Genomic DNA, 27956 nt, shown 5'->3' with positions numbered 1-27956 from the left:
GTAAAATCATATCTGTCAACCAGTTTATAATGCTGTATGTAGTGCTTACCTTTCTAAGAAATTAGAATCTGCATGGAGTTAAGGATTATCCGGTCTTTTACTGTAGAGTGATAAATGTTACACTGCTTTAGTATCTTGTTACCTCAATTTAAAACTTCTTGTTTTTCACAAAGGAGAGCTCCTGCTTCAGCTTGGCAGACTGGAAGAAGCAGTTGAAGTCTACAAGGGACTGCAAGAAAGAAATCCTGAAAACTGGGCTTACTACAAAGGCTTAGAGAAGGCGCTTAAGCCAGGTAATGATTTGATATCTGGTAGTAAATAAGCTTTTTCTGCATATTTGAAATTAATATATGTATGAAAAGTTTGTATTGCTTTAAATACTAGAGCTATTATTTTAAAAATCCTCATTTAAATTTTGCTATTTAGTCAAAGTGTGTACATATGATCATAATATTGGGGTTTCTTAAGACAGACTGGAAATAGTTCTTGCATTGTTGTTACTTTGTCTTACCTAAAATCATAGAATCATAAAAATGTAGTAGTCTGTAGTTGAAAGAATAGAATTTTTTCTTAGATGACAGTTTTAATTTTGAATTCTTTACTGTGTGTGTTATCTTAATGTTATGTTGTAGCTAATACAACTGAATGGTGCTCTTTGAAGGTTTTAGACAGCAGTAAGGCAGGAACTCTTCTAAGATGAGAGAGAAGCAGTTAGTATTCTAGTGCTGGAAGAAGAATTAACAGATGCTGAGTACCGTGGAGTCATTAATTCATTAGTTTTAATAAGAATAAGGAGGAAATTCTATTATTTAGGAAGGATATAGCCATTATCTATATTATATTACAGTTGCTATATATTCTGATTCTTTTTTTAGTCAGGTGTAAATCACTTTCCATGCCCCCCTTTTCCTTCTTCCCAGAAAGAAAGGGGAAAGTAAACTGTAAAACTTTCTTCCAGCTAATATGATGGAGAGACTAAAGATCTATGAAGAGGCCTGGACTAAATACCCAAGGGGACTAGTTCCAAGAAGATTACCATTAAACTTTTTGTCTGGTAAGTGCATTTTTGCTGAGCAGGTATTGATCAACACTTGTGTTTCTTAGATTCTGATTTAGCAGTATAAACAGTCTGCAATTGATGAGTAATGTCTGGTAAAACAAAATCAACAGGTCTTTTTCCTCTCAAGGTGAAAAGTTTAAGGAATGTCTGGACAAGTTTTTAAGGATGAATTTCAGCAAAGGTTGCCCACCAGTCTTCAATACTTTGAGGTCGTTATATAAAGACAAGGAGAAGGTAAGTGGTCTGACCAGTTTTTACATGTTCTGCCTCATAACTGGGCTGTATTGAAGAGATGAGGGAAACCATTTTCTGCAGTTTCACTCCTTCAGCACTGCTTTAGATGACCTGATATAGCTGGGAGAAAAATGGAGTGCATGTATTGGTCATACATGTGCCAAGTTGGTAAATGTAGAAAACCTAAGATGTAGTAATTCTAAGCTGTGTAAGTGTTCACAAAGGAAGGCCTGGAATTAATTTGCTAAAAATAGAGTGAGAATGTACTCACTCTCAAATATAATGTAATTCAGGATATTGCAGGGATTTTCTTACCAAAATGACTAGTTTGGGTAACACCAAGTAGCTCAAGTTGAAATAAAATACTATCTGGCCCACAGATTATTTTCTTCTGTGTCTTCTCTTGCATGTGTAGGTGGCAATCATAGAAGAGCTCGTGATAGGTTATGAAACCTCTCTAAGAAGCTGCAGGTTATTTAACCCAAATGGTGAGTGCTGAGACTCTTGTGCTTCATGGAAGTAGTGCCTGGTTGTAAGCCTTATGTGCCCATTCACAGGTGGGGAAATAGGGAGTGAAGAAACAGAGCTGATGTGGGTTTTTTCTGGTTTTCCCCTAACGCAGAACTGAACCATAGCTGTCAAATATAAAATCTGCATTCAAAATATAGTCAGTTGTTCTAAATTTTTTTTTTCCTGGATCCATGAATTTAGTCATCTCTTTACAGTTTTGAGTTCAAGTACGCTATTTTCAAGACTTGAGTTTATCACTGTTCAGGAAGCTGAAGTTTGAAAGCTGTGTCAAATCTGTAACTACAGAAATATCAAACAAAAGGCAATATACACTGATAGTACAATCTTCAAGGAGAGGTGTAGTTTCGGAGCTTTTGCTGGGGACTAGTTTTCTGTTCTTGGAGTTTTTGCATATCTGACTGCCCTAAGCAAATACTTAGATTTAGGAACAGAATGCAACTCCCTTTTCCTTAAAACCACTGAAGGAGAAGGGAGCAGTGTACACTTAGGTCTTGGATAGGCTTAAAAGCTCATAGACTTAAAACCAGGAGCCAGTTGTTTGGAACCTCTCCTAGGTCTGATACAGAGGCAGAATCAACTTCAGTGGTTGTGTTCATAGCATTCCACTTCTGGTATGCTCTTTTAGTAATAAACTGAACAAACAACCTCTCTCCATTTTACTCCTGCCAGATGACGGTAAAGAAGAACCTCCAACCACTTTACTCTGGGTCCAGTATTATTTGGCTCAACATTATGATAAAATTGGAATGCCTTCCCTGGCTCTAGAATATATAAATGCTGCTATAGAAAGTACTCCTACTTTGATAGAACTCTTCCTTGTGAAGGCAAAAATCTATAAGGTAAGTTTGTCTTTATTCTTAGTGACCAAAGGTTATTCGTTTTGTTAGGAATTTTAGTGAGTTTCTAGGTAAGGGTATTGTTTAGCTACTTGAGTAGGGGTTTTCTGCTGCATATGAAAGAGCCACTGTGAGGGGTTTTTAACTCCATAAAGGAGAAATGTACAGCAAAATGTGAATTCTCAGTTTAAAAATCACACTTATAAATTAGATTGAGTCTTTCATCTCTTCTTACTCCGTTTTTTTAGAGGGTAAGAACAGATGAAAGACTGCTTAAAACAATTTCTCAAGTGCACTGTGATGATATATCAGAATGGGATTATCCAAACTGGTTCTTTAAGCATTTCCAGAAAAACATTCAGTGCTAAAAGACCAGTAATTCCATAATGAGGAAAGGTATTTAACTGCTTTATTTTCTTTAAAGATGTGTTGCTTTTGAAGAAACCTATTTATTTTTTTCAAACCTACTTATATCGAGCAGTGAGTAGAGAAAATGTGCATGTTTTATAATTACTGAATCTGACTTAAATTTCTGTCTTTATAGCATGCTGGAAATATTAAAGAAGCTGCAAGGTGGATGGATGAGGCTCAGGCTTTGGACACAGCAGACAGATTTATCAACTCCAAATGTGCAAAATATATGTTGAAAGCAAACTCCATTAAAGAAGCAGAAGAAATGTGTTCTAAGTTTACACGGGTTTGTTACACTTAACTATAGGTCTTTGGAATAATGTGGGCCTAATCCCTTGTGGAATAACCTTTTGTTTTTAACTTTGCACTCAGCTTCACTATCATGTTTAAGTTCTGTTTCAGAGCAACTATGGTTGTTCATTTCAGTTATGGTAGTCCATATCAGGGTTTGAATTAATCTTGGATAAGCATGATTCCATAGTAATAAGTGAAAACTCTGTAAAACTTGGCTTTGGTTATTTTTGCCAGGTAGGAAAAATGCAGCATGCCTGTTTTAGAGAGAACTTGTGAGAAAATAATTTTTGCACAGTAATCTTTGGGTTTAATGTTGATTCTATAGGTTACTTGAAAGACCTGGTGAAGTTGTCTATGTCTCTTTTTTTCTAATGGCAGCTAAGCTAGAGAATTCAGGCATTTAAAAGCATAGTTTTTGTTTGGCTAACTGCTCAGAGCCTTTGTGAGGTGTCTTCCTTATGTGAGCAATGTTTCATCACCAAGTCCTTCCTTATCAATGATGAAGGAAAGCTGCATATTACACCTCTTTTCTTTTATTTTCCCATGTTCTTACACATGACCAGTTATCTGGAAAAAAAGTATTGTGTTATGGAAATTGCATAATTTCAGTAACCCCATTTTGATAGGTTTGATGGTCACACAGGTTAGTTACTTTTTAAAATGTACTTCTTTGATGTTCTTATTCTTTCATAACTGAAAGTCAAAACAGCTCAGAGAAGGCTCTCTCCAGACTATTTGTCAAATTATAGTTTCAGAATACTGGCAGTGTCATTTGTGTATTTTTTGTGGGAGACAGGCAACAAGGGATCTACCTGCAAAAGTAAAGCCTTTTCTCTTTCTTTGTCTCATTTTCTCCTCTCTTAAAGAGCAGGAGAAACCTGGAATGTAAGGGAGGTTGAATGGAGAGAAGGGGGAGTGGTGTTTAAAAAGGAAATCTGAAGGATCTTGTGAAATGAAGGCTGTGTGCAGACAGACCTGAGGGGAGGTTCTGTTTTATAAATGCTCAGTAGCTTCATGTGGGAATTTTCATGCAAACCCATTATGAATTGAGGTTAATTTGACCTCCCTCAATGCCTTAAGCAGCTCTAAGATGATGTTAAAAGGGAAGAAACTGAACTTGAAAAATATAATTTGCTGATGTTGCTCTTTAGAATCTTATTTATCTCCATTTGATCTTACATCTAGTGCTCGAATACAAGCTTCTTAATTAAAAAACAATAATTAGAGGAGTCCTAGATTAAGCATAATGAAAATAGAACTGACACTTTTTCTTCATTTTTTAGTTGCCTAAATCAGGCTGTTTTGAACACTGCCTTTCTATTTCTTTGCTAAGTTCTGTGGATTTGTGCAAGTATATATAAATATCAGATCTGAAAGACCACTGTGATCTCCTGTTTTGAATCAGAAGATGTCAAAGTTAGCAGTATTCCTTTTGCTATGCTGCTCCTCTCTAGTACTGATTGCATTAGAAATAATCATCTACTACTGCTCCTGTGAGGATGCTTTCCTCAGTCAGCAGTTCTCTGGAAAATGCAGGTGGCAGTTTTAGTTGAGGGGGGGAAAAAAAATCCTGCAGGATTTCCTGCAGGTGTCAGTGTCTTGCTGTGGGCTACAGCTTTCCTGCCCTTTTTTTCCACAATGTGCTACTTGTGTGGACACAGTATTAAAAATACTGTATGAAGGTCACTCCTAACCTAAAGATGAAGAACTGTCACTGAAATAGTCACTGCCTGGCTCTTCATTGTGTCTTTCTGACTCTTCCAATAGGTGTAACAAAGATTTTTGTGTTTATTTTAACCAATCAACAAAGCTAGTCAGTTTTAACTGTCATTTCCAACTTTCAAGGCTCAGATTCTGAGATTTAACATTCATTTCCTTTATTTGTGCTTTTAATTAGGACAAGATAAAAGCAGTAGCAGCTGATTAATCCAGTGAGATTAATTTTTTTTGTATAATGCTGTTTTTGCTTTTAGGAAGGAACCTCGGCAGTAGAGAACCTGAATGAAATGCAGTGCATGTGGTTTCAGACAGAATGTGCACAAGCCTACAAGGCAATGAACAAATTTGGAGAAGCACTTAAGAAATGCCATGAAATTGAGAGAGTACGTATTCAGCCCAGCTGCTTTGATTGGAAAACACTGCTTCAAGTTTACTGTGCTGATATATTACTTTCCTGAGCAGTAAGGGTGCATTTCATGTCGCTTCAGGAGAGATTTCATGTTGGTTACTAGGGAGTTTATGTAATTACATTTCCTCCTAAAAGTGCCATTGTAATCTGTGTATTATGAAGAGATTTTATAAAGTTATTGGAAGATCCAGATGAGAGCAGAAAACTGTCAAAAATTATCTTAGTTCTGGCAGTGTAAATAAGGAATGGGTATTTAGGTACAAACTAAGAGTACGTGTACTTTAAGTCCAAAAGTAAGTGGAGGAGCTGGTAAAAGACATATGTCAGTTACTACTAAGGCACTGTTTTAGAGGTGCACAATAAATGTTTAAAAAAATTACCAAAAATATTAAATATCTTTTCCTTAAAAGAAAAAGCTACGGTTTAAAAGAAGCTATTGCAAAAGTAAAGACTTCTTAAAGTAGAAATTTTATTAAAAAAGAGGAATGCTTGCACATTAAATGTAGATATCCATAGTAAGGTAAACAAAAAAATTTGGATGCACAGCTTTAAAAAGAATCGGGTATGGGTTTGGATTTTTATGAGCACATTAAAGTCTAGAAAAAACACTGGACAGCTGAGGGTCTAAAAGAAGTGCTGAAAGAGCAGAACTTAGCAGGAAGCTGTGCCTCTTTGTGAATAGAGAGGTGTTACAAGATTTCAGCACTGCTGCCCTTATGCAAGGAGGACTCAGCCCTAGAATATTCTCTGATTTGAAAAAAGTGATCTAAAATCATCAAGGTAACCTGGTGTAGTGAAAGGTGTCCCTGCCTATGGAGATTTGGAAATAGATAACCTTTCAGGTCCCTTCCAACCTACACCGGTTTGTGATTTGCGAGGACCAAGTTTTGTTTGCACGAATCCTTTAAATAAATTAGTGTAAGATTATTTTGTGTAAGAACCCGTTAGTCCTGTAAATTGTCTTGGGTACCAGAAGAGGTTAGCAAATTAAGTGACAACTTAGGCCACCCAAAAAAAAAAAATGTTTGTAAGGATTTAAGTCACTGTGTTTAATTTATTTATTGGATTAATTGATTGAAGGTGTAGTAAAGTTCAACAGTAAGATAAGCAAATATGTTAAATTCAGGAACCACCCAGAAAGCTTTTGTAAGAAAAAACAGTGCCTTCTAAATCTTTTTGAGGGGCCAGTTATGCTAAGGGGACAGTCTAGTTGATAAAATATGTTCTGGTTTTCAGAAGCACTTTTTATCTCATACTTCACACCATAAAGGATCTAAACTGTCTCAGAAAAACTAGGGAAGTTGATCTCATGGATTTAATAGCTGAGTCATGGCTGAGAAAACAGAGTAGGAGCAAATAATCAGCTTTTGCAAGAAAAGGAGTTTATCATGGAGATTACTAAGGCACCTCTATAGAGTCTTCATTATTTCATCAATAAATGATCACAGAAACAGACTAACTACTGCAAGGACAACACCTGTTCTGTCTCAGCACTAAATTATTAAGCAACCCATGAAATGTAATGTTCAACACTGTAGTCAGTGATAAATTCTCTGCCTGTGCATAAGTAGTAAAAGGTCTTACAATAATTATTGCTGCTCAGGGATCCTGAAACCATTACAGAGAATGCTGCAAAAGCTTCTGTGCTGTAGCAGCAATCAAAAGGACATGTGAGGAATTAAAACTGAAGTAGTTCTTTCTACTTCTTAAAAACATGCTAGTAAAACACCTGCTGTGGGGTAACTTCCAAGGGAGGAGACTGCAATTAGCTTGTGCTTACTCTTCTATCCTGAGCTTTGACAAACAAAACTGAGTTCAGGATAAAGTTATATGTCATCGTAAGTACTTGGAGGAGTTCAAGAGGGGAATGACTTTTCACTGCTTCTCAAACAAAAACAAAGGGACATGAGATGGTGTGGAAAGCAGAGCTTGAACAAAACAAAGTACTTTCTCACATCATGTCTGATTGAAGTGTGGAATTCATTACCATAGTATTTAGTGGAAATTAAAATTATAATTTTGAATGAAAAAAAAACTCTAGAGAAGTTCGTAGAAGAAAAACTCCTCAATTGTTGTTTAAATACAATGAATATAAAACCTTTGTCTATTAAACTGGAAATTCTCAGAGGTAGTTATTACATTTAAGAGACTGAAATTGGTGTATTTTGGTTCTGCGCTAAGATGCCTTCTGTCCTTTTCACCATGACTTTATTTCTGGAAGGTTTTGTTAACATCTGTAATAGTTAAGTTGTATTTGTCAAACAGTAGGCTTTTACTAAATTACTATTTTGAAAATCCCAGTTAGTATCTCATTGTTAATACTTACTAAATAACGTTGTGTTACATTGTGCCAGCATTTTGTAGAAATCACGGATGACCAGTTTGACTTCCACACTTACTGCATGAGGAAGATCACCCTTAGGTCTTATGTGGACTTGTTAAAACTAGAAGATGTGCTTCGACAGCATCCCTTCTACTTCAAAGCAGCACGGATTGCCATAGAGATCTATCTGAAGCTTCATGATAACCCCTTAACAGATGAAAATAAAGAACATGAGGCTGATACAGGTATTCAACCCTCAGGATTTACTCATCATGCAGTTTCACTAATTAGTGGGTATTTTAGGAAGGTCTAGCATTTGTTATGTTTGTCAGCTGTGGTGGCCAAAACCAGAGTTCTACACAACTCAGATTGCATGGTAAAGTAGATGTTCTGCTGGAAATTAAACTAACGTATGCTTTTATTGTGGTAATTATAGAACAATGATGGGTTTTTAGTGAGGGTTGTGACTCTTAAGTACAAATGTTTGTGTTACAGAGTGACTGCAAAACTATGAATTCTCATGGTGGTTGGTCCATGGAACAGGAGATTGAAGCAGATGTGCTTGGTAGTAGCTCTTTGTAAGCATTTTATCAGTGTGCAGAAATTTCACTAGGTAGCAACTTAAATTTATCATCTCTTGCTTCTGATGCAAAAATAACGTTTAAATCATCTATTTTTTTTTTTACTCCTGTTTCTGATTTTAGAGCAGCTTAAGTGGTTATGGCTGGAGGCACCTCAAATGGTTCAAATAGTGGGTCCTTCAAGAGGAATTTGTCAAGTTCTAGTATTTTTCATCTCACTATACTATTATTTTAATTTCTGTCCCCTGATTCCACTAAGGGATTTGTGAATTACAAAGCATCAGCATGGACTATAAAATATTCTATCCATAGTAAATAAGCTTTTACAAAGATAATGACAGCATTGCTCGTTAGTAGATGTGGATGAAAAAAGGTGATGTTGTCTGACAACTGCTTGATGCTGTTAATACTAGACATCAGTGTTGTGTGGTTTTGTCCTTTGTGTGTGTGCAGCAAATATGTCTGACAAGGAGCTAAAGAAGCTACGAAATAAGCAGAGAAGAGCCCAGAAAAAAGCACAGCTGGAGGAGGAGAAGAAAAATGCTGAGAAGGAGAAGCAACAGAGGAATCAGAAAAAGAAAAAAGATGACGATGATGAAGAGATCGGAGGACCGAAAGAGGAACTTATTCCTGAGAAACTGGCAAAGGTGCTTACCAATGTAATAATAAAGTCTTAGAAATTTCTAGAGAAGTTGCAGTGAGCACATATAAGACTTAAAAGCCATTGAAATAACTTGTTCATTTTTTTGGTATGGCATCTCTTCACAGGAATTATTTTTAAAATAATTCCTTTCTAGGGCTAGTTTGTTAGATACAGTGTCAGTAGCATGGAAATCACAGCTTTTGTGCCTAGTTCTCAAAGGCAGTAATTGAAGTCATAAACATTTGCTACATGTGGAATTATCTCCATGTACCTACTGCACTAACTTGTTGATTGTACCCCATTTCTAGTTGGTTGTGTGGAAGTCTTTCTGTCCTGTATGTGAGGTGATTATCATTCACTCTTTTATGCCCCCTGATACTCTTTTGTTGGCATAGCCAGCCTGTGGAAGAGGAAACATTGAAGCACTGAATGCTTTAACAGGATTTGTTTGCATATTTGAATAGGGGGAAGAAAGGAATAAAGAAGCTGTAGTAGTAAATAGTAGACTAGACTGAGATGGATTTAGAGATCTGGGTTAAGAACTGTAGAAAGATATTAAAGGGAGGTGACCCTGAAGACTCTTCTTTTAGCAGAAGTTAATACCTGTAAGGAGTGGGAAAACACTCAAAAAAATGTGTGTGGGAAGGATAAGAAAATTATAGAGACTAGAAAAATTCATTTATAGTAGTATAGATTTCAAGCCTTTATAGAGCCACTATTCTGGATTTGTTTTCATACTATTCACACTGAAATGGGTCATGTTTGCTCTTGAGGGGATATTTGAAAGTCAAGTCAGTGAACTTCACTCTCTAGCCAGGAAACAGGTGACTTAAACTTGACTAGTTATTAAGAATATCGTTGGTATTTCCATTGTTTAGTTTGCTGATTGCAAGAAGCAGAACTAATTGCAGTGCAAGCCAAGATGGAAATGCAACAACATGTATTGAGTTCTGCAGTAGAGGGGTGTCATGAAAAATCTAGCCAGACCCCAAGATTATAAAAAATAGTTGCAGCTGTACAATGCATTCTGTTGGCAAATCTAGATATGTCTTTAGTATACAGGTGTCTATATAATATAATTCCAAATTCAATATCACAGTCATGATATAGACACTTCCAAATGCAGTTGGTTCCAAAAGACCATTTTTGACATAGCGGGTCACTTGTAAATAGTTTTCCTGGAACAGCTGCCCCTAGACGTGTTTGGATGTGTTTCTTTGGCACTAAAGGCATGGCTTTGAAATGGGGTTTTGTAGGTTCCAAATAGTTTATGTGCACAGTGTGTGTGTAAAATCAGCAGCACACAGAAGTGATGTGAGTGTTTTTATGACAGGTGCTGTAGTTATATTTAGCAGGAAGGTGTCCATTGCAATCTTTAGCTCAAATTATTTGCAACAAAGTGTATCACTTCAACATTGCTGAATTGATATTGGCACAGAACAAAGTTTATTTGCTTCTTAGAGAATAGTTTCTGTTAATTTAAAAAATAGTTAAGGACAACAGACAGTTCTTGTTTGAGTAATCCCAAACCTTGATGTGCAAGATACCTGTCTGCTTTACAGAACCCTTGCACAGAACTAATTTGTGTGAAAGCTGTCCATTTACTGGATTACACTAGCTAAGATCAGGAGACCTTTCTCATTATCTAATTACTTCCAGCCTGTTGTGGGTATTTTGGCTGGGACTGTCACCATGGCAGTCACTGGCAGCTTCCAGGGACCTGTCTGAAGCTCACATGAGCAGAATGTCATGGGTGTTTATCAGTCATTTACCATCATCCTTTTCAGTGCAGGTTGTGTTCACTGCTCCAGTTGTGTTCACTGCTGGTGTAGGGTAGAAAAGATTTGTGTCCCTATAGCAAAATGTGGATTGTAGCCATCAGAAAGCAAATATTTTGGACTTCTTAGTCTGTTTAGACATTGAGTGAAAGTTGCAAAATTTTAACAGAAGAGGTTCTAAGGATCTTATGTACTGCCTTAGGAGAGTAACTCTCTGATGTGACTCAGCAATAACTGGGTTTTGTTGTTGTAGTTACTAAGTTTGAACTTTGACTCAGTTGTGTGTCACTTCCTTGAATCTGTAGGTTGAAGCCCCTTTGGAAGAAGCCATTAAATTTTTAACACCCCTGAAGAATTTAGTGAAGAACAAAATAGAGACTCATCTTTTTGCCTTTGAGATTTATTTTCGAAAAGGTAGGTGAGAACACTTAATGAAAGCAAGCAATTTGTAAATCATAAAGGTGTATATTGGAACTTAAGCAGCAAATATTTATGAGGGGTGAGGAGCCCATCCCTGTCGTGACAGAACTTTTCCCTGGACCAACACCCCAGCAATGAGCAGTCTCTGAAAACCAAAGTTTAAAATGTGATTGTCCACTTAATTCACTGGCTAAATTGATGCATGTTATTAAAAATAGTTTTTGCTATAAATTCTGATCATTCTAATTTCAAACACTAAATACTCCTGTAACACAATGTAGAGGGTTCCTACCACAGGTTTTTGAACATGTGTCAACACTTCTTTTTTCTTTATTTTTCCAGAGAAATTCCTTCTGATGCTTCAGTCTGTGAAGAGAGCCTTTGCTATTGATTCTAGTCATCCTTGGCTTCACGAGTGTATGATTCATCTCTTCAGCAGTGGTATGTATCTGTTTGGTAGGACTCCCTCTGTGCACACTGCCAGGTGATGCCAAACCTGCAGGCATTGATTTTTAGCACAATTAATTCAAAATATTTAAAGCATATATTAGAAAGCTTTTTAAACAACTGATTCCTGCTAAAATTGTGTGGTTATTATAGCTGCATCTGGATTTAGGAGTCATTCCAGTATTGCTAAAAATTTTTAAGACTCTGAGCAGTATGTGAAGCCTGAAAGAGAGGGGCAGTGAAGAAATGGAAACTGCAGAGTGAGGAATGTGGCTTTTCTGCTGACAGCCTGTGTCAGCATGAAAGGAGAGGGCTTAGAATTCTGTTCTTACTGGAAAAGCTGGAAGAATTCTCTCCCTTCCCCTGCCCCAAAGGTCACCCTTTCTGATGGGGGCTACAGAGCAGACACATTTAAGAACAGGCTTGTATGACATTAACCTTTGAGCCTAATAGGTTTTAATTAGTGAGGGGGAGAGTATATTAATGTAAGAAAGCTTTGACTTTTTCTAAGCATCAGAAAACTGCCAGTTAAGCTGCTTCTAACCACATCCAATATTTACCTTTTCAAATTTCATGCATCTTCCTTTGAGATACTTTCCAATTATATTAATAATGTAAACATGGCAAATACTAAAATATATACATAAATCATATTTTATTGTGATTACTTGTGCTCACCTCAACTTCCCTTTTCCAACAGTATCTGAAAGTAAGGATCTGCCTGATGCTGTTAGAACAGTGTTAAACCAAGAAATGAATCGGCTTTTTGGAGCAACTAATCCAAAGAACTTCAATGAAGCTTTCCTTAAAAGGAACTATGACTCACTGCCACATAGGTTATCAGGTATTTTGCCTTTCTCCTTCTTCTGCCCTATTTCTGCATTTTCTGTGCTTCTCTGGCAGTGGTATCTCAGTGTCAGCCCCAGTGGTGTAACAATCACTCCTTCACTCTGGAGTGCTTTTCTTCTCTACTTCTGTTGTTCTGACAGCATGATTGCAACATGATGACTCAGTTGCCTGTGGTTTTCTTTAACTTTCTCTTGGTGCTGCTGAAATGCAAATGTTGGGACCTCTGCCCTAATGTTTCTAATGTGTGCAGAATGTCTGTTTTAATGCTTTCTTGGAGCTTCCCTTCTACCTGCTTAGGTGTCAAGCTTTATGCTCCAAGTTGCTTCCATTTTGAACTACTGCTGGAGAGTTCAGTCTCCCTCCCTATTCCTCATCTTATCTCTATTTTATGTTTGAATATAAGATGGTTTTGGTCATCTACTGGGTGATGAGTCTTATTTTCCCTCCTGCAGCTGCCAAAATGATGTACTATTTAGATCCTTCCAGTCAGAAAAGGGCAGTGGAACTGGCAATGACCCTGGACGAATCCCTTATTAACAGAAATCTTCAGGTAACATATTTATAAATTGTCTACAACTTCTATTTTATGTGTGGAAGGTTTAAACAAACTTTGGAGGTAAGAGGAAGCTGAAGTCATTGCTGTGCTTTATGGCAAAGAGATTGAGTTGTGAGAGAAAGGGTTGTCAGGTCCATCTGAACTGAAATATTTAACATCCTTTTTGCACATTTAAATTAATTTAGTTTTGTGATAATATGAAAATAGCAGCAGCAGAAATCACATTATTGCTAGAGGTAATGGGAAAACTTACTAAACTTGGGAGAATTCATAAGGCAAAAGAAAAGATGGTAGTTTTTCTGAGCTTTGGCTGCCACACAGGCAACTGTTCACAAGAAAAAGAGAGGCCCAGACTTTGGGAAGGCTTTCCATAATCAACTTTCTGCAAGCTCTGGGAATTACCATAGGTTTAATAAAAGCTGCATAGACACAATTTTGCCTTAGTGTGTAGTTAAGTGACAAGCTCACCAAGTTTTGAGTCTTTGCTCCATTCTGGTGGTTATGGAATAATCTCCCTGTGACACTGCCTCCATTCCCCTTTCCCCATTCCCCCACCTTCATCTGGGATGACTTGTCAGTTGACTCACAGTTTACAGTAATCTGTGCACTCAATTTTTTTAGATCTATTGCAAGTAAATTTGATAAATGTTACTTTAAAATTACTCTTTTGTGGAAAAAAAATGGAGTTTTCAAAAAAAAAAAAATCTCTTGGGAAATATAATGGGTTCAATAGAACTTTAATTTTGAAGGATTTTAAGTTCATAGCAGAATTTTTGGACCAGACAGAGGGGGGGAAAAGAGACAATAAAGGACGATTTTCCTTGTTGTCTTTAGACTTGTTTAGGATGTTAAAGATTCAGAGCCTTTCTCTATTCTAGCTGTTGTTTTATGGGATGCAAACTCATGTCTTTTATATTCTAATATTCTATATCTAGCATTTCTTATAAAGTTGTCTTGTTTGGGTGTTGGTGTTTGGGTTTTCTTACTGCTTGAGTGGTCTCAAAGAATTTTATCTAGATTATCAATAGATTTAGAAAAAAGAAATTAATTTGCCTTCTATTTGCTGGTTTTTGCCTGTGAGTGGGGTTCTGGGAATTGGACTGGGGAAAGATTAAGTGTAACCAAAAATGCTTGGTTGTTTTGGACGTGCAAATTTGGTAAGACTAGAAAAACCTTTTACCAACTCAGCATTGCATTGTGATAAAACTGAAAACCTTGAATTTAAACATGTTTGGTGCCAACATTAAGGAAAAGTTGGATTTCTACTAAACTTCTAGATGAGAAATTGGAAGTGCCCTAAAAATGGAGACTCTGAAGGAGTCTAGGTGTATGTTGAAAGGTATTTTTGTGTGCAAAGAGATCAAATTTATTACATTTCATTGTAGTAAAGACCAGCTGTCTCGGAGCACGCTGCAGGCATAAAACCAGATATATTTGACCTTCAGTGGATGCCAGTGTTACAAAGAGCAAATGTGAGGGAAAGGGGTCATTGAGGAGAGCTCCATAACCCCACAGCAGGAGGACAGAGCAGTTAATCCCAGTACACAGAAGAAAAAAACCTATACCAAATGTCAGAGCAGCAAGAAAAGACTGCCTGGCTATGCTAATGCCTGCCATAGGCAGGTGTTAAATGCTGTCAGGCTTTAGTGGAGCTCAGTAGGTTGGTTTCTTCATGTTTGCAATGCAGGCTGTAAAAAATTCCACAGGAAATCTCCTTTTCCTTTTCTAAATAATGAAAAAAAAAATGGACAGGAAACTGCATATATCTGAAAAATGTGGTCGTATCAGAGTAATTTGATTTGATTGAAAGGTGTGTTGTGTTGCTGAACTGGTCAGTGTGTCCCAAGAATGATGGGGTTCTTGGTTGCCACTTAGCAAGAATAACATTTTGTTTTAAGGAAAATAAGAAACAAATGACAAATTAGGATTTAATTTTACAGTCAAGATTTCTAGCTGTGTTTTAGATCCCTTTTTAAACTGCATTACTTCAAATCAGACTACACTGGTATTTCATGTTGTGTTTAGTTAAAATGCCACTTGATGTTGAAAGGTGTGTGGCCCTTAGAGCAGGTTTGTGGCAGAAATACTATTTTAAATTTGTCTCGTGATATTATTCTTACCTGTAAACAATAGAAGTTTTTCTTTGTAGCATTGATTTGTGAGTGTTCAGCTGAATGTTTAAGAAACCATAACACTTGTTTATTTTTCTCTTTAATTAGACTTGTATGGAGGTATTAGAAGCTTTATGTGATGGTAGCCTTGGAGACTGTAAAGAAGCATCTGAAACTTACAGAGCAAATTGTCATAAGCTTTTCCCTTATGCTTTGGCTTTCATGCCCCCTGGATATGAAGAGGATATGAAGATCACAGTTAATGGAGATAGTTCTGCAGAACCTGAAGAACTGGCCAATGAAATATGAACAACTTTATTGGAAAAAAATGACGTTGGACCATATCTGGTGTATAATATTTTTGTCACGCACCTGCTGAATTGTTCTAACTTACACAAAGAACAGAAGGAAAAAAAAAACCCCGTTGCCTTCAAATAGTTTTACTTTTTTTTATCCTGCTGACAAAGTATATATATAAAATATCTAACATATTACTGGTTATAGGTTGTTTGGTTTCTTAAAAATTAAAAGCTGCTAAAATTGAGAAAAAAAAAAGGAAAAAATAAACAACCCTTTTCCTCACCTACCCACCCATGTTTTTAAACTAATTTATATGAGACCTGGAGGTGTGTAGCCCTCAGAGCAGGTGTGTGGCAGAAATATTAACTTTAAATTTATCTTGTGAGATTACTGTTATCTCAGACAGCAAAACTGCTGTTTTAGCACTGGATTCTTTCACTGAGCACAAAGTTGATGGGGCTTTAGCATCCGACTGATTTTGATACGGAGGATGATTGTGTCCATAGGAAGTATGCAATGTGAATCAGAATATACAGAGAAACCTGCAACATGCTCCTTGTGTTGGGGTGCTTGGACATACGGATATCAACCAGAATTAAGAAACATAGTGTGTTCAATAAGCTTGTTGTGTCTCTGAAATTCACTGTACACGGTCAGTTTGGTGTTCTTGCACCACAGTTTTTACCTGAAGGAACCAGTTAAAAATGGTCTCTCTTGGAATTAAACTTGGGATGGGGAGGGGAGAATCAACATTGCTGTTCGTGAGATGAACCTAGCAGCATAGGTTGGCCAAACCTTTTAAAACTGTAATGCAAGAACCAAATAAAATTATGCACTGTGATGTGGCACCAATTAGAAAGATCGCATGCATTTTTCACGTAGAGTGAAAACAAAATGAGAACATACTATGGCTTGAAGTTGCAAAGAGGAAAACTCCTGACTACCATTTTGACTGATCAAGAGACTAATAGATTAAAACCTCAGCAGGCCTTGTTCACGTTATGCAGAAAAAAAAAAAAAAAAGTGCTGCAGTTTAGATACCTCTGGAACTTTTCCACAGTGTCACAGGTTTGTAATACTTGAAGCCCTACATTTCTAAGAATATATTTCTTGCTCAGTTGTTTCAGGCAAGCCCAAGACTTTGTAACTTTTAAGGGGCCCAAGATTTTTTTTTTTCAATAACAGACCAGCTTCTTATTCCTGCAGTTACAGATGTAATTTCCTTTGTCAAACATAAGGTACCAAATATAATGCAATAAAACGTTTTGAAAAACAACTGTGTGAATATTTAAACCAATCTATGTTGTTGTACTTGGACAGTGAATGGGTTTGCTAGAGTGCAGCTCAGGGTTGGCTTACTGTGCTGTCCAGTCATGCTAACAATGTCACTGCTGATGGGTGGTCATTGAGTATAAAGTGCAAATGCATTCTATGTAAATACTGAATGTCTGGGAAGTCCTATAACACAACTTTGCTACTTGACTTTTGAGTTCCACCAGTGTTAGGATGAATTTTGTTTTCAAAGTCAAGCTTCAGTCTACAAGTCTACTGTGTTAATAATATAGATAAAATGCTCAAATGTTTTCTTTTGTAGGCTCATCATATAAAACAGATTAGAAATAAACTACAGCTTACAAAGTGAGTGCCTTCTTTGCTGCAGGAGTTCAGTTACAGAGTATCTATTGTGTGGATACACAGCCTTCCTCTTCCACATAATAGAATTCAGTGATTGACATGTACAGTTAAGAGATCCCAGAAGACTTATTGGGGTTTGTAGTTTTCTGACTGTCAGAACAACAGGCTTTTGTTAATTGTCTTCAGCTCCACTTTCTTTTCATGGTTAGCCTATCCTTGTGTACATTTGTAGTATAGTTACTGTCAGAAGTGTGGGTTGCTGTATTTGTATATTTAACCTGCTGGGCTTTTAGGGACTAGAATACCTACAGAGCCTTTAACTGACTCTGGTATTGATGTCTTGATCTCAGTTGTTCCTGCAGCCTGAGATACTTGGACTGCATGTCTTCTGCAACTCCTGGAGATGGTTCAGTCTTGCCTACACAACCTGCAAGCTTTTGGCCTTGCCTCTTGAGTATTGCTGCCCATTTCTTGGCTGCTGATGCTTGAGCTGGAGGCAGATGATTGCTTACTTGTAACAGATTGTGAATTGCATCAAGTAAATTTTTTTCCCCAGATACTTGGGGTTTTGGGTGCTGCCTATAAATGGGATTATTTCCTTTACTTTTTCACTGCCTCTTGTTGCATTGAAACGGATGAACTAAAAGCCAGAAGTTAACTTGTTACCTTTAATTGTGCAAATGGGGAAAAGGATGCTTCAGTGGGCCTTCCAGAAGTCTCCATCTACACATCTGTTTTGATTTCCCTAAAGACACTTCATAACCTTGCTGAAAGGCATCCACACTGCTTCAGAGATGGTGCTTTTGGATTAAAGAGGTTACTCGTCCCCTTCCAGAAGACTGCAAGCCCAGGACAGGAAACTAAGCCAAGAGTGTGCCTGAAGACAGAGGTTCTTTAATTGGCAAAGAAATCGTTATTCCTTCATTTTCACATATGTCCTGTTAGATGCAAGGCTCACTTCCAAGGAAGAGCTTTTAAGAGCTGGAAATGAAGTTGAAATCCAGTGCAATGAGTCTTCTTTGGTAGCACAGAGTGCTGTGCTGGAATGGAAGCTTTCCTTTGCATGCTGAGATCCAAAATTGTGACCACTGGTGCTTGGATGCTGAAGCAGGTGAGCAGGGAATGCAAGTTGTGGTCAGTGACCTAGAGCATTGGCATGACATAATTTGGTTTGATTCTTCATGTTTTTCACTGGAGAAGGAGGATTTCACCATCAGTGGAGCCATTGGTGATGACACGTGATACGGGTATCTTTCCTGGGGACAAAAAAGGATTCAGACAATAAATTTTGCCTAGATAAGAGAAGATGATGGTGGACATTGCATGAAGCAATGCCAGAGTTAGACGTGGGCTTAAATTGTAGGGAACTGGAAGTTGTGGTTTTCCCTGTGATGGTGGGTGAGGTACTTGCTTCCTCTGTAGAGACCAGACCATGCAGGCACAAGTGTGAACAAGCGGGTAAAATAGCCTCAAACTTACCTATTCAGTAACTAATTTCTTTGCATATTAAATGCCTTAAAAGCTATATTCCACCTTTTTTCAGGTTCTTTTCGGTAGAGGTCTTAATATTTGCATGTTTATATGGGGAAGGCTTGTCCTGTGCTGTGTCAGCCAGAACACAGAGGAAAATTGTCACCCAGGTTTTCCCCTAGCATGGGGAGCAAATTCCAAGTTTCCCAGGGAGCTCTCTAGGGGTAGATGAGGTGTTTATGATCAGCCTGTTAAATCTCCTTTTAGCATTTGGATTTGCCAGGTCTGGAGGTGCTGCAGCCCTAACAGAAGACTGAAAGTTGGTGTAGCGACTCACTGAATTGTGTTTTCCCTGAAAGAAAGCACCCATGAGGGCAGGGGGACATTCAGGCCTGAGGAGCCAGAGGTGCAAATACAATTTCAGTATCACATTTCAGTATCAGTATTTATCAGCAAGATAAATAAGATCTAAGGTCTCTGTCTAATGTGATGCTTTTGGGGGTTGGAATGATGGTGCTGTCATTCCTGCAGCATTGACATGCTGTTGCCACAGTTCTGTCTTGGACACATATTAATGCCAACAAAACCACTTGATACCACAATCTAGCTCAATAGACCCAGATAAAAAAATTATTTTTCCTTTTTTGTGATTGCTTTAACTGTTTTTCTACGTGTTCTGTACAGAGTATCTAGCTAGCTTTGAAATCTTTTCCCCTAAGGATTTTTGCTTTACAAATGCCATTTTTACCTAAGTGTAATATAAAATAGCTTGAACTGTGTGGAAGTCAGAGTTACACTCGTGTGATAACACAGTGCTTTGGGGTCCTGTGAAGAAAAATGGTGCAAATGTAGTGTAATTAGACAGTTGTATCAGTAATCGATTTGAGCTCTCTATCAGCTCATTAATGAAAGGTCAAGTTCTAGCTGGAGGAAAGTGGTTGCTGAGCTTGGGGAGAGGCTCTTGCTTCCAGGAGCTTTCCAGTTATAAACTGTCCTGGGATGAAGTGAGGCGCAAAGGGCATAAGCTTTTACAAAATCTCCGGCCATGCTGTCACCATTATGTTTCCTGGAAATTAAAGCTGCAGTCCACAAACACTAACTTTAATGGCTGTGTTGGCCAGAGACACTTCCCAGCAGCATACAGCCAGCAGTGGCAATGGCAAGGAGCAACTGACAGAGCAGCTCGCTGAAAGGAGACTGAAGTGAGTTATAAGGAGGTGGCATACTAGAAATTCCATTTTTGATTAAATATAAAATAGCTTTTTTATTATAACTGGAAAGATGACTGAAGCTGGAAATACTATAAATGCAGTCTTCCCATGCCAAGGAAGCTGTGAATGTGTGTTACTTCTGGAGGGGTACAAGCAGAGCTGCCACAGTGGAGACATGCTTGACAACACTCCATGTTCTAAGCCAACTTTGAGTGCTGTTCTCCTAATATGGTTCTGGAAGTGTGTGTGGTCAGTTCAGACTGGCTGAATTAGTTGCCACCCAGCTAACTGTCCAGTGTCTGCCCATGTCCCCAGTGGCCCAGACTGGTCAAGTTATATAACCAAGATAGTTATATAATTACATTTCAGTTATAAAATTATAATTAGGATTATTATAGCCATGAGGCCTCCAGGCCAGCTGTTAGGCACCACACAAAACCAGTAGTTTGTTCTCAAAGACTCTAGCTCTGTATGTTAGTCTTCACGCAGACTGTGGGCAGAAAATTGGGAAGGCAAAAATTGTCCACTTTACGACACAATATCAAAGAGTTTGTAATATTGCAAGAGAAATATTGCTACAAAATCCAAAGCATCTTAGAATAGCTTCCCTAAGATGTTTGTTTTAATTAAAAGTGTTAAACCTGCTAACTGTTCACAATGAAAGAGGAAGTACTTTCACAAAATATTTCTGCCTGGCACTGCCCATTCAATATCTACCTCTACTAGTCCTAGTCTAGTTTGGCTACAGCATAATTTTTGCCATTTAGCATAAAACATATGAACAAAATGTCATTTACCTGGTTGGTGAATGTATGATGATGGGTAACATTTAGTTTTAAACTGTAATGCAATAAACCACAAAGTTAGTGATTAAATCCTGTTGTTGGTTCCGTGCAGCAGCATATTTATTGCTTCATTGCTGATCCGTTCAAAAAAAAAAAAAATCTTGATTATAAACTCCACCAAGTTACTTGCAATTGTACTGGGATTTGCTTTCTCTTCCAGCCTTCCTAACTGGTTAATAATGTTGTACTGTGTTTTTACGCTCTTCTCTGGTGGTAGCAAATATCAAAACTAGCAGGAAGTCAATCAAAGAATAAAGATGCTGAGTTCTGTTTGTAAACGAGTGCTAGTGTTTCCTTGTAGGGTTCATTGTCCTTGGATGGCCCACCAGCTTTATAATAAAGGATCCTTCGGCCAGTTCCCTTAATTCTCCTTGTCTTCTTCCAGGCTGAGGAGCTGTTAATGGGGATGTGGATCTCCAAAAAGGAAAAAAAAGGTCAGTAGGGAAAGGCTGTGACTCCATTTGGAATCAGGCTGGAAAAGAACCACCTTGGCAGGGAGCTGTCTGTCCTAGCCCAGAAAATAACTATATGTACAACAAAAAACCATCATCCTTTGCTATTTCAGGGTATAGAGAGCCAATATGGGGATTTGGATAAATGGCTGTTCAAAGGCAAGCTGAATGAAGAAGCATTTGCTGTTTTCCTCAAATACAACTTTTGAGGATTAAATAAAATAAGGCTTCTCTTCCCCACTCATAAGGCTTCTCACTCCCCTTCCTGAGCCCAAAGTTTTCTTGATTCAGTGTCCAAGAGTATCTTGGGATTTTAATCAATCAACATGCAAAATAATGCAGTAATGCTGACAAATTGTAGTAAAAGTAGCCAAGCAGACTGCTGATACAGCAATACAGGAACCTGTAGTGTGTTGTGCACCTGGCATTTCAGATTCCCTAGAAAAAAATGTTTGTTACTGAGTGTGTGTAATGAGTAACAGCTCTGTCTGCCGGGAGCTCCAGGGCTGCAGTTCTTGCAGGGTCTGTGGCTGTGTCTGCCTGCAGGGAAGGTGGGTGTTGTGGGAACCCTGGCTACTGAGAATTTTAAATTTTCTTTATGGAACTTCAACTATTTTATCACTGGTGTGATACTGAAATGATGGCAGCAATATCCTCATATTCACTCCTTTGGAGGGGAAAGGGGAGCTTGTTGCAGAAGGCCTTCTTTGCACAGATTGTGCCCTACTGAAAACCACCACCCCTAAAAAATAGCATCCCTTTCTTATCTGTGTTCTCATAACTTCATTGTTCTGTGAGGAGGAAGGGCATTTGTGCTGGGAAAATGCCTGCCTTGAAATTTTCATAATTTGAAACTGCCCCCTTCCTGGAAACAGCTCCTCGTGATTTGAAGCACAGAAGATTTATGAGGAGCCAAGTTATCCTGGCAGCCTTGGCATTATTTTGTCTGCATAAATATCTCTGGTCTGGCTTTCCATCAGTACCCCTCCACTCCATCAGGCATACAAGACCTTCCTACCTTATTCTGCTCCTACAATCTTTTCTGGAGGCCCCATGTGCAGTAGCAGAAAGACAGCAGCTCTCTTGTGGCTCCTCTTGTCCCTCAAAATGCAGGAGTGCATGCAAAGTGCCCTTTATTCCAAATTTGCCTTCATGGAGTGAACCCAAGGGGTGTGTAAATGCTCTTTACTCAGAGGACAGTAAATGGGGAGCAATGATGTGGCTGTTGAGTGGATCATGCAGCAAGACTGGCATTTCCCTGGTAAGTGCAAGTGCTGAGTTTGGGGGGGCTCCTTCTGTGTCTGGTATTTTCTCCTGAACTTCCCAAAACCAAGAGCCAAGGCCCCAGTCTTGTGAGAGGACCGCAGAGATGTCCCTGAAAGTAGGAACAGTTTTGTTCCCTGCATGTTTTTTGTATGGTTTTCTTGCAAGAATATGAAGCTGTAAATCAGACACTCCTTATAATCTATTAAGCTGCTTTTATTAATTATTTGCTATTTTTTCTTACATCTGTCTATATAATCTGCAAGAATTTTTGTAAAATTTTAGGGAAAATGTTGGCTTCTGACCATGTTTACATCATGTATTTCAAGTATTTCTTTTCCTCACTGGAATCATAAAACATTCACAACTTTGTATCTTACTTCACGTGCAATATCAGTCAGATACCTTCCTGAAATGTAACTGAGCTGGGAAAAAAACCCCGGTCTTTGCTTTAAAGCAGAATGAACTTGTTTGTGCTTTTGAATTCTTGTTTTGTCCCCTGATGAGCATCCTTTCACCACATCCTTTATGTTCTGTTTAATATTGCAGGACCCTGCTGGCAGCAAAACCATCCTGCCTTTTCTAAATTATTGACAGGGACACAAATTGCATACAACTAAGTGAAAATGTATGGTGACCTAAATTTACCTAAATGGAGGAAAAGACTTGTGCTGCAGCTAGGCTGAAGCTGGGGAGGAAAACTGAGCTCAGTGCCAGGCTGCAGGCACTGGCTGTTGGCAAGTGTTAAGAAGGGAGAAAAGACTGAGGCCACTGGAATAAGTATTAAACAAGCAGTTTTACCCTTATTTATAAGGATTATACTCTGAATACAGTAAAAAAAAGGCTGGTAATACCTCTGTGACCACATATTTTAAAAGAAAATCAAAAGAAAGCCACAGTTTTTTCTTCCAGCCAGAGAAGAGGAGGAGGTAAGAACATGTGAGGTAAACAACATGGAGACACAGAGGTCAGTGCAGAAGGAGGGGCAGGAGCTGCTCCAGGCACCAGAGCTGAGATTCCTCTGCAGGCCATGGGGAAACCATGGTGAGGCAGCTGTGCCCTGCAGCCCCTGGGGATCCACAGAGATACAGAGATCCACCCACAGCCCCTGGGGATCCACAGGGATGCAGAGATCCACCCACAGCCCCTGGGGATCCATGGGGGATGCAGAGATCCACCCACAGCCCCTGGGGATCCACAGAGATGCAGAGATCCACCCACAGCCCCTGGGGATCCATGGGGGATGCAGAGATCCACCCACAGTCCCTGGGGATCCACAGAGATGCAGAGATCCACCCACAGCCCCTGGGGATCCACAGAGATGCAGAGATCCACCCACAGCCCCTGGGGATCCACGGGGATGCAGAGATCCACCCACAGCCCCTGGGGATCCACAGGGATGCAGAGATCCACCCACAGCCCCTGGGGATCCATGGGGGATGCAGAGATCCACCCACAGCCCCTGGGGATCCACAGGGATGCAGAGATCCGCCCACGGGGGAGGTGACCACACCAGAGTGGGAGAGCCTGGAGAAGGCTTTGGTCCACTGGGAGACCCAATGGAGAGAGGGGGCCCTGCTCCCAGGCTGGAGCAGCCTGTCCCTGGAGCACTGCACCCCATAGGAAGAGAGACCAATGTCACAGCAGTTTTTGGAGGGGTGTCTGCCTGTGGGAGACACAATTTTGGTAGAATTGCTGCCTGTCAGATTGGAACCACACTGGAGAAGTTCAGGGAGAACTGTCTCCCGTGGGAGGGACCCCACAGTCTCACAGGGGAAGGGCTCCTCTCCCAGAGCAGCAGAAGAAAATCTCGGTGATGAACTGACCAAACCCCCATGTCCTCTCGCCCTGTGCTGTCGGTGGGAAGGACGGAGGGGCTGGGTAAGAAATGATGCTTTTAAGGGCTTCTTCTGTTAGTAAGAAATTCACTTTGCAACCTTAATTTGAGCCAGTTTTGCCCTTGAAGTGTCTCTCCCAGTCCTTATCTCAACTCATGAACTCTTTGTTAACTTTTTTTCTCTTCTCCTCTGCCCAGCTGTGGCAGGGGAGGGTGAGTGAGTGACTCTGGTGTGTGCCTGGCATTGGGCCAGCATCAAACCACAACACCAAGTTACCCTGCTCTCCTGGAGATGGCTGAACACCTGCCTGCCCATGGGAGTTCACTCTTTGTTTTGCTTTGCTTGTGTGTGTGGCTTTTGCTTTCCCTGTTAAACTGTCTTTATCTCAACCCACGAGTTTTCTGGCTTTTGCTGCTCTGATTATCTCCCCAATCTTTTGGAGGGGGAGTGATCAAGCAGCAGCCCTCTGGGATTTGGCTGGTGGCTGGCTGGGGTGAAACCATGACTATGTATTTTTATTCAATATTTTAGTTGAAGTCACAGTAGGACTATGCATTACAAGAGTGAGCCTGGGAAAAGGAGGAAAACTCATTCTTGCAGAAATGAGTAACAAAAAACACTCCCTGAGATTAAATTATTGGAAGAAAAATCTGTTACCAGATAATAAAAAGCATATTATAGCCTTACATTAGAGTCTTGTGAGTTGAGGTCTCAGCATGCAGGCAAGTGACAGTACAGCTGGGTTTGTTTGCTGCCTGGGGATGATTTATTGGGGCATTGGTGCACACTGGTAAATATAGAAGCATCATGGCATTTGATGACCCTTTGAGACATGCAGACACCCTTAAGCACAACATGTACAACAGCAGGGACAGAGGAAGCAGGGAAACGGTTTTAGGTTTAACACACACTTTGATGCTCACTGCTGGGCTGCAGCTCTGCTGTCAGGATGCTCCCTGTTTTTTCTGATTCCCCTAGGATGAGCCATCCCAGCAGGGCAGAGGGCATGCCCAGCACTGGAGCCAGGATGTGCAGGCAGTGCTGCTGCAGGACTGGGATGTGGGAAGAGCCCAGGTTTCTGTGCCAAGCTCCTGATGCAGAAGTTACTGAGTTGTCACATCAGCTGTGCTGACAGACCCAAGGCTCGTTCCAGGCGTGCAATGAGGAAAATATCCAAGCCCAAACTAGAAATGGGAAAGGTATTACTGCTTTTAATTTTCAGAAAAGTTTTTGGTTTAAAGTTTTGACTTTAAGAACAAGGGCATAGAAATTAATATGAAAGGCACATTTTGGTGACTGGCAGTAAAGCAGTTGTGTCAAAACTTCATTTCAGTGCAAAGAGAGATGAGACATTTGACTTTGTGATTTCAACAGGGTGTGTTAACATTTTTTTTCAGTCTGACATACAGGGTCTTTGAACCCCATCTCCTAAAAAGCTGTTCTTTGCTGCTCCAACATTTCTGCCATCTGTATTTCGTCATTAAAGAACACATTAGTGGGGTGTCAAACTCTCCTTAAGACTTGCCGAGTCAAGTTTTGCAATAGTAGAACTTTCCCTTGCAGAAGCACAGGATTTTTTCCTGCAAAAATGGAGGATGTGAAGCCTCACACCAAAGCCCCACAAGAAGTCAGAGGTACAGTGTCTCTGCAAAACTTTAAAAAAGCTTTAAAGAAATTCTAAAAGCATTTTTAAACTACTTGTCATTATATCACTTAGAAACTTTTTGATCCCGTTAGAAAAAAAGCAAGTAAATGAGACAGCCTTAGACTTACACTTTTCCCCCCTAATTTGTTCCTTAACTTAAAACCTAGTAGACATAAGTTTTAGATATTGAACTTTCTTCATTTTCATGGGACTAACATGTTAAAATATTCCTTCAGGAGACAACAGAAATAACTATTCTTGAAATGCTAAGTAAGTCCAGAGACTTGCAACTATTTTCAGAATCCCTTCTTAGAAAATTCTACATCTGCTAAATAAAAATAGCTGTGAACTTAGGCTATTATATGTTCATTCACTGAGCACATCTGAAGAGCACATTAAAAGTACTTATCTTTGCAAAAGAAGAAAACCAAAAGCTTTCCCAAATGCTTTTATTTGCAAGAAGCATTTTTAATTTATTCTGTTACGATAAATAAACTCAATTATATTTGCTGGTTTCCAAATATATTAGAAAGGAAAAGGAATGTCCAGAAATAGTCTGTGCTGGATGAAATGTAAGGATCTAATCAACATCTTTATTCCTTCAAGTACAGCAGAAGTGATGAAATTTCCAGTACCACACTGAAATAGCTCACATAAAAGCACCCACATCTGGGACAAAATTTAAACTCTGAGTTTTAAATTGGGTTATTTACTCTAAGTCCATTGTCTCAGGGGCCAGCTGTGCTCCCCGTGAAGGAGGTTCTGCCTGTCTCTGGGCTAACAAAACAGGAACTGTGGTGCCTGTTGGCAGCATCGTGAGGCAAATGCCCTGGCAAGGTGTTGGGGGCGTTCATTTAAAATTAGCCGAGTACTAAAGACTAGGAATGCCCTCAGCCACTAGATGGTGTGTTGATTCTGCCATTTAAAGTCCCGGCTGTTGAAATAAAACAAGTTTAGAGCTGTTGAAAATCTCAGATCTAATTCTGATTCACTTTGGCCCTCCTGGTATAACTCAGAACAAAATCAGTGAAATGAGCTGTTGGCAGGCCCTGTGAACAGCTGTTTAAACTCATTTTTTTATCACACTAGACAGAGCCCAAATCAGAGTACCCCCACTAGAATTAGCATTTCTCTGCTTCTTTGATCATTGGGCTGATAGAGATGGGCTTGCTTGCACTTCCTCTCCTTAGCCACACATATTTTGCATTCTGGGTGCCAGAAAGAACAATTCTGTGCAAGGGACAGTAGGAACCTGAGGGTGGCACAACCTCCTCCCCCCACTTTTTAAGTCTCCCTTCAATAAAATTACTCCTCTCCTTTGACAGAATGAATTATTTGAGAGCATAAATAGAGTCATCTTGTCCCAGAAGAGGACTGCAGGGTGGAGGAACATCTCTACAGTCTTATGGGCTGGTCAAGAGAGGGGGAAAGGGAATGACAAAACCTAAGATGGGCACTGTAACTGAAGCTGCCCTGAACTCAGGATATTTTAATGCTTTTTAAATTTAGTCTAGCCTCTTGTTTTTATATGAGTAATAATGGGCTGCTCAAAGCACTGTCCTTCAACCACACGACAGTGCTGTGTCCAGTTCTGGGGTCCTCAGGACAACAGAGACATGGAGCTCCAGGTCCAGCTATGAAGTTATCAGGGACTGGATCACCTTTCAGGAGGGAGGGATGAGGGAGCTGGGGCTGTACAGCATTGACACGGCTGAGAGGGGAGTCTGGGCTGCAGCATCACACCACAGCCTGAGTCACAATCACATCATCACAGAAAACCTTCCCCACAATTGCAAACAAGCCCTCACGCTCTTGGTCTTCCCCTTCTGACTCAAGGCCTCAAGTCTGAGTATTTGACATCCATGCAAACATCTCACACATGCAACTCCCTGTGGATGCTCCCCATGTGTCAGGATTCCATTGCTGAGGTTCTTAGAGATGCCTCTGCTCGAATCAAGGTGCAAATGAGACCAAATGCCAGTGACAATAGTATGGGTTTTATTTGATAGTAAACATGAGAGAGAGAAAGAAATTAAAAAGAGGTGGGGGAGACAGAAAGAGAGTGACAGGGACAGAACAAGGAAATATCACCATC

General features: G+C 39.4%; 1 protein-coding gene across 1 annotated transcript in view; it reads left to right on the top strand.

Moving 5' to 3' along the window:
• Window positions 1-16778, top strand: part of NAA15 (N-alpha-acetyltransferase 15, NatA auxiliary subunit) — a 35688-nt gene extending 18910 nt beyond the window's left edge. Inside the window, exons 7-20 of the mRNA XM_083862332.1 lie at window positions 174-293; window positions 959-1054; window positions 1188-1294; window positions 1710-1782; window positions 2495-2664; window positions 3206-3358; window positions 5340-5468; window positions 7849-8062; window positions 8852-9045; window positions 11125-11233; window positions 11582-11680; window positions 12387-12530; window positions 12988-13085; window positions 15311-16778. Coding sequence (XP_083718458.1) covers window positions 174-293; window positions 959-1054; window positions 1188-1294; window positions 1710-1782; window positions 2495-2664; window positions 3206-3358; window positions 5340-5468; window positions 7849-8062; window positions 8852-9045; window positions 11125-11233; window positions 11582-11680; window positions 12387-12530; window positions 12988-13085; window positions 15311-15511 — 1907 coding nt within the window. The 3' untranslated portion in view covers window positions 15512-16778. The remainder of the gene's footprint in view (window positions 1-173; window positions 294-958; window positions 1055-1187; window positions 1295-1709; window positions 1783-2494; window positions 2665-3205; window positions 3359-5339; window positions 5469-7848; window positions 8063-8851; window positions 9046-11124; window positions 11234-11581; window positions 11681-12386; window positions 12531-12987; window positions 13086-15310) is intronic.
• The last annotated feature ends 11178 nt before the right edge of the window (window positions 16779-27956 follow it).

Source organism: Zosterops lateralis, assembly GCF_965231275.1.
Source record: "Zosterops lateralis genome assembly, chromosome: 5".
Taxonomy (NCBI): domain Eukaryota; kingdom Metazoa; phylum Chordata; class Aves; order Passeriformes; family Zosteropidae; genus Zosterops; species Zosterops lateralis.
Note: the sequence above shows the minus strand (reverse complement) of the source record. Positions and strands in the feature narration are given on the sequence as shown.